General features: G+C 35.1%; 1 protein-coding gene across 1 annotated transcript; it reads right to left on the reverse strand.

Moving 5' to 3' along the window:
* Positions 1–420: 420 nt before the first annotated feature.
* On the reverse strand, positions 421–5781 carry LOC141519182 (putative E3 ubiquitin-protein ligase TRIML1). Its single transcript, XM_074231568.1, has 6 exons — positions 5761–5781; positions 5290–5385; positions 4813–5043; positions 3579–3601; positions 3093–3190; positions 421–968 (listed from the first exon to the last, which is right to left on the reverse strand). The coding sequence occupies exons 1-6, from the start codon at positions 5779–5781 to the stop codon at positions 421–423; spliced, it is 1017 nt and encodes a 338-aa protein (XP_074087669.1).
* Positions 5782–7433: the final 1652 nt, after the last annotated feature.

Genomic DNA, 7433 nt, shown 5'->3' on the forward strand with positions numbered 1-7433 from the left:
AACCTAAAAAAAAAAAATTAATAAAAAAAGAAATAAATCATTTGGGGAAGGTGGGACTGATTTCACTCACTGAAGTCCCCAGTACTATATGAAGTTGAAGCAATTGGACTTTAAATGGGGTATAAATATTTTGGGGGCAGGTAAGTGATGCCTTAGAGCACTGGCTCAGGAATCAGGAGGATCTAAGATCAAATTCAACCTCAGACCCTTGATACTTACTAATTGTGTGAATATAATGGAAAAGATAAGGTCTATTTTGACATTTAAGCTTCAAGTTCTTTATGGATCAGTTCAGTATACAATTTCAATTCATGAAAAAAATCATTGCACCACTTGTTTTCAGTTACCTGTAATTAAGTCTCTGGAACAAATGTTATCACTCTGAGTTCTTTGTTAGTCATAGACCTATAAATGAACTTGCTAAATGGATACACATCGGGAAATAACAAGAGATCTGGAGGTGTTATCTTCATTTTGAAAGCAAGGAGAGAAGAAAGACCGAAGAGGTCCTTGCAAGGCAATAGTTGACACACTATAGATAAGCAATCCATCTGTAACATTGTAAAATGATATATTTCTATTTTCGTAATCAAGGAAAATACCAATCTTTTCTATGGGTTTTTCCATGTGAAAGTTACCCCCAATGTGTGAGATTTCAAGGCAGAAGTTATCTCTGAGTTTGAAGGTTTTCAGGGCAATTATTTCTCCAGGTAACAAAGAGGGGTTCCCCTTCCTGCTAATGGAATCCTTACAGATTCCCACTTCCCATTCAGTCATGCCTGCCACCTCCACTTCCCAGTAGTGTATACCTGATGTGAACCTTTGAGCACTCAACACTGTGACAGAATAGTTAAATCTCTCCGAGTTATCAGAGACATCTTGGGGGACACATGTGTGTTTCACACTCTTCAGATCGGGAGACACAATGAGATAGGGATTGGCTGTTTCAGGATCCAGTGTTATATCTCCTGCAGAAAGATGAATAGTTATTTATTCTGAATGTCTGAATCTAAGTATTTCATCACCTATTCTCTAGACTCAGGAAAAAGTATTGTTCTCCTGACTCAGGCTAATATCTCCTCTAATGAATATCCCAGCTACTCTTGATTCCCCCATCATCTGTAGGAAGTATAAAATCTCATTCATCTAGAATCTTCCTACAATGGTCTAAAATTTATGTAATACATTATTAAAGCAGCCCTTGGGGGCTGCAGGAAATCCATGTTGTACCCCTTATTATAGTATTATTAATCCCTTATATGGGATTAATCTCTATGGATTATTGTTTATCATCTATAATACTGTTTAAATCTAAGTTTATTTAGTTAGAAAATTAGCTAATTCAAAAAGCTCACGACTGAGGTCAGGATGGTAAAGTATGTTTAGGTCCCATCCAGTACTTGTTTTGGGTCCACCCAAAACCTGTCTTTTGGATTTCACAAATTAGTTGACTTACTTGATGATATACATTGCAAACTATCCTCTCTAGGAAGTTACATATTGTCTACGGAGGCCTATCTGACAAGAGGTTTTTAAGTCCTTGTCTGAACTCTTTGATGTAGCCTCAAAGACTGGAAAACCAGTCATTCCTTCCTTCTCTCTACTAAATTACTTAATAAATTTCTTTCTTAAAACTTTTCAAATTTGGGGATTTGTTCTCATATAACTTCTACCTATTTTTATCTCACATGTTGCAATTCATCAAGTTTTTTTTGGTTGTTATTTTGTTTGTTTTGAAAATACTAAAGTATTTTCAGCTGAAATACTTTTCAGTAAGTCCGTGAGGGTGGATTTTAACTTAAATTTTGTTGGCTCCCATCAAGAGAATCCTAGCAACTCTCTAAATTCATTTCACATTACAATTAAGAACTTTCTGTTATAGTCCAATTGGACTACTGTATCCTTGAATATATCTGTATTTTCCTGACTAGGGTAGCATCATGAAATGTAAATATGGGTTCAAAGGTCTTGGATTTGTGTCTTTTTTCTTACTACCTACATGATCTTGGGGCAAATAAATTAACCTCTATGGATTTCATTTATCCCATCTGTAAATTCCAAGTACTGGAATAAATGACCTCTAAGATTCCTTGCAACTCTACATCTTTAACATTTTTCCTCTGACTGGAAATATACATTTAACATTCATCTGTGTATTATTTTATATTGTGATTTTTAACTATTTAGACCCCTAAAACATTTTAAACTGTAAGAACATGAACCTCTCTCCAAGCTCTGAGCACAATATTCTACAGTTTTCATTAAAAAAAAATTTCTATGTGAACTAAATTCAATGATTTCAGTCTCCACATTCAGAATTTGTCCAATGAGTCACCCGAGAACACATACCAAGTGCTATATATCCTAATGTACTGTGCACCCACACAGTCTTAATTTGGTAAAGATTCCCCAGAGCTCTCTGATGGATTTTCAACATCTCCTCCAAGAAGGGATTTACATTGGTTGTCCTAATAATGAAATTATTGAATTAACCAACAAAATCACAAACCAACTATGTATATAGATGTTTCATTGTTAAAATTGAGTCAAAAATACTATCATGACCATTCATTTTATAGGAGATGCATCAGAATTTCAGGCATTGTACAGGAACAAGATCATAGAACTACCTTTTAAAAGTTAGAAATAATCTAAGTGATTATCTTTTAAAGCTATTGTTTTCCTTCCACTGTTTCCTTCCTTACTGTTTTGTGAGATTGGTGGCTCAAGACACACACATAAACATATAAAGTATTTAGGAATCTCTCAATATTAAGAATTCCTAACAATGAATTAGTTGCTAAATGCTTAGTAAGGATAAGAGTAGTAAGAAAACTAAGTCCCCTGAAGCAAAAAAAACTTGCCTAGGGGCACAGAAACAGTGATCTCTAAAAATGCAGAGAAAATATGATGAGCACATTAACAGTGTGTTCTATCAGGGGTAGAAGTGAGTAGGGGTAGAATTTGACTGGTAGAGACTGCCTGAAAATTTGTTTCTTCATCCCTAAAGCAAATACAGAGGCAAATTCACATATCATAGAACTCCTGAGTCCTCCAGAATACCAACCCAAGACCCAGAAGGGCAAACTTACTCTGGAAGTTCATCATCATTTCTCTCAGTCCAGTAATGTGACACATTGTCCATTTGGGGAAATCATCTTGTGGATATTGAAGTAGCTGTGCATCACTTCTACAAAGAGGCCAGACTTGGTTATATATTTTGCTTGAATCTTCAAAGTCATCACCATATTAAGCAAAAATTTGTTATATTCCAACAGACCTCAATTGAGCCCTTTATCTACACAGACTTCTACTCCTACATGGGCACAGATGGTATGAATTAGAAAACTAGAATCTTAAGGAGTTTAAAGCACCCTCAAATTTTATCCAGTCCAACCTGTACTTAATTTATGAATTCTGTCTATATCAACTTTTAATGAGAAGTCTCCCATTCCAGGAACTTACTACATCAAGAAGTAATCTATTCTGTTTAGAGTTTTGCACAAATAGGGTCAAGATTTTTTTCTTCAAATGCAAGGTTACAACTTTGAGTAGTTTAACATGAAATGGAAACTTACTTATTCAACAGGTCTTTCACATCCTGAAGGGAGAGAAAAAAATAAGTTTAGTTTTCTGTATAATGTATGATAATGTCTTTTGCAGAAATTCCAGTAACACTTCCCTAAAGTCTTCTTTTTTTCCAAAGCATACTTTTTGTGAATCCCAGGTTAAGACCTCTAGGTCTCATGTTTTGTTGTTATTGATTAGAAAACTAGAATCTTAAAAAAGATAAAATTATCTTTAAACTTTACCTTGTCCACTCTCTACCTGATGTAATAATTATAACATCCACAAAGGTGGTCACCAAGTCTCTAATGGACACTTCTCCCAGGAGTTCTAAAAGCAGCTCTATTTCGTTTTGGAAAATTTTGAAAAAAAAAAAGTCATTTTGTTTTGTTCTTTTCTTATGTAAAGACAAAATCTATCTCTATAGGATGATAGCATTTTATAGTACATTGATGTATGAACTTCAAGTCAGAAAATCTTAATACAAATCCTACTCCTAATATTTGCCTTTGACCATGAGCCATAACTTCCGAGTCATCTGTAAAATGGGAATAATTGCTATTTTATCTACCTTACTTACAGAGTTGCTGTTGGTCTTCAACTACAGGCAAAGCAATATTATTCTATCCATTGGTTCTAGGGTCCCCATGTCTAGAGTAGGTAGCAGGCAAAATATATCTACTCTCTATATGATATATTTTGTTCCCTTCCTTTAAAAGGGATTTGTTCCCTTCCTTTAAAGGTATCATCTATGGAACAATCTCTAGGACCTACTATATTTCTGCCTTTCTCTCTAAATAAATGTAAGTGTTGCCAGTCTTTCAAATGTTGTCTGACAAAGTTAAATAATGGTAAATCCTTTTTGAGAAGACAAAAAAAGTGCATTTAAAAAAAAACAATAATTGAGTTTAACTCAAGAGGCAGGGTAGAGCAATGTAAAGAATATGCTGGATATAAAACCAGGTAAACATGGATTCAAAACTTAGCTTCACCAGTTAATTCCTGTATGATGGTGTTGGACAAATCAGTTTCAACTCTCTAAGCTTCAATTTCCATATTTATGAAATTTGGAATAGGTTGCTTTTAGCTCTAATTGTTTAATTCTATGGTCTTATGAATTGAAAGTAACTCATCCTTCAGTCCCACAAGAGGGCTATAATTCAAATGTGACCATATCCTGGATATGACAATAAATGTTCCTTCTACTCTCAAAATTACTGTTGTAAAATTCTTTAAAATTCTTACCAGGATTGTTTTAATATCTAACTTTTTAAAATCTAATCCTAATTGTACGGCCATCCTTTGTAGTTGTTGTACTTGTTGAGATAGTTTTAACTCAATCTTCTTTAATTTTTCCAAGTTTTTTTTTTCTTTCTTGTCCAGTCTTATAAGGTGCTGCTGTTCCTCCTTCCTCAAGAACAGGTACATTCTGTTGTATTTCGATACAACAGCCTGTTTCATAATCTGCACGTTTGCCTGTCAACAGATGATATAGATCAAGAGAAGGAACGAAAAAGTTAAATATCATTTTTATGCATCAAAATTTCTTTTATTTTAACTTCCTAGTAAGTCTTACTTGCCCATGTCTGGAAAAATTTATGGGTCCTGATCCCTTACCCAACTATATTATCTTCTGTCACAAAAATTTCTACTTCCTGCAAACTAGAGTCATATTCATACAACTTTGATTGTTTTCATAATGCAAGACACAAAGACACTCACCTTATGCCATGCATACTTCTCTTTCTCCTTAGCTAGTACAATTTCAGTCTCATTAATTTTTTCCCATAAATCATTTAATAACTCTTGGGACTTGTTCTAAAAGAAAAAAACATGAATATGTATCAGTAAACTTTAGAACTGAAAAATCTCAAGTTTGGGAGAATTGTGTAAAATACGTGAGAATAAGACAGTTGTGATCTTAGCATTGAACCTAATAAGAATTGAAATGTTGGACCCTGAGGATGAACTTTTAGCCAAATGGGACAGTGACCTCAAGTGGAAAAAGGAATCATAATCATGATTATGAAAATTTGGTACAGAAAAGCAAAATGAATCCAAATCTTATTTTAAAGAAGAAATTGGGGGATGGAGTGTTATGTGACTCTACCCCTATCACACAACTTTTCCAAAGACCAATGAGAGGACTAAATTTCTTCTCTGGGATTTATTATATTGAATGGAGAATCTTACCAGGTAATTCTGAGTAGTCATTTCCAAGGGAAAGCCTTAATGTTCCTTGAGTTCCAAGACTGACAGACAGTTGCCAGAGACTATACTATGGTGAGCCACACAAAACAAGTTGTACTTTTTCTTCTATTTGTCACAGGTGATCTATGGATGTACTATGGAAAAAGGGTTCGAGATGGTTAGCAAGAATGACCCAATTCAATTATGCCCAAAGGGCAACAAAAATGTACATACCTTTTGACCTAGCAATACCACTACTGGTTCTATACCCTGAAGAGATTATGAAAAAGGGTAAAAACATAACTTGTACAAAAATATTCATAGCAGCCCCGTTTGTGGTGGAAAATTTGGAAATTAAGTGAATGTTCTTCTAGGGAATGGCTTAACGAACTGTGGTATACATATGCCATGGAACACTATTGTTCTATTAGAAACCTGGAGGGATGGGAATTCAGGGAAGCCTGGAAGGAATTGTATGAATTGATGCTGAGTGAGATGAGCAGAACCAGAAATACTGTACACCCTAACAGCAACATGGGGGTGATGATCAACCTTGATGGACTTGCTCATTCCATCAGTGCAACAATCAGGGACAATTTGGGGCTATCTGTGATGGAGAATACCATCTGTATCCAGAGAAAGAATTATGGAGTTTGAAGACCAAAGACTATTACCTTCAATTAAGAGAAAAAAAAACTCATTATCTTATGTAATTTTGCTAACTCTTATATGTTATTTTTCCTTCCTTAAGGATATGATTTCTCTCTTATCACATTCAACTGAGATCAATGTATACCATGGAAACAATGTAAAGACTAAGAATTCCTTCTGTGGGGGACTGGAAGCAAGAATGGGGGAAAAATTGTAAAACTCAGAATAAATAAAATCTTTCTAAAAAAAAAAAAAAAGAATGACCCAATTCCCCAGGTGTTGGCTAGATGCATAGTCCCAAGAGCTAATGATTCTCCTGCTGGTATACCGTCTTCATCCAGGTTCCTTAGCACACTCTTTATATAAATGATGGCTAGTTAGTAATCACTAGCTCAGTGAATTGTATAAGCAGACGGAGTGGACATGCTCTTCCCTGAGATTTCGAAAGGCATCTCTGAAAGTGGCTGCCATAATCCTTGGTTGAGAGAGAAACAGGACTGCAGTACATAATGAATTTCAGTAATTTTGAGGCAGTTGAGAAGACCTGGACCAGGGGTTCCATCATCTACTTCCAATGTAAATGAATCAGAGATCTCAAACCTCAAGTGACCAAATATATTTGGAGAACCTAGAGTTACTGTCCCTTTATGAATCATGTATGACTTAGGACATGGAAATTTATTTTGGATGTGCTTCATTCCCTACTTTAAAAAAGTGGCCAAGGATCTAGAGTTTACAGTGACTTCAGATTGACCTAAATCAATAGGTCTTTTTTTTTTTTTTTGGAAGTATTGTAATGAGGGGAGATAATCAGGGTTAAGTGACTTGCCCAAGGACATACTAGTAAGTATCAGAGGTAAGATGTGAACTTAGATCCTCCTGACTCCAGGGTCAGTGCACCCCTAACCTTCACCCCCCCCCACCTTCTCTGTACCACTTTACATCTCAATAACACCACTGGAAATAGTAACTCAAAAGTTGGTTTACTTATCTAAATTGGTAGAAAGAATTTCCTTACTGGGGGG

The sequence above is a fragment of the Macrotis lagotis genome, chromosome 3 (genome assembly GCF_037893015.1).
Source record: "Macrotis lagotis isolate mMagLag1 chromosome 3, bilby.v1.9.chrom.fasta, whole genome shotgun sequence".
Lineage (NCBI taxonomy): Eukaryota > Metazoa > Chordata > Mammalia > Peramelemorphia > Peramelidae > Macrotis > Macrotis lagotis.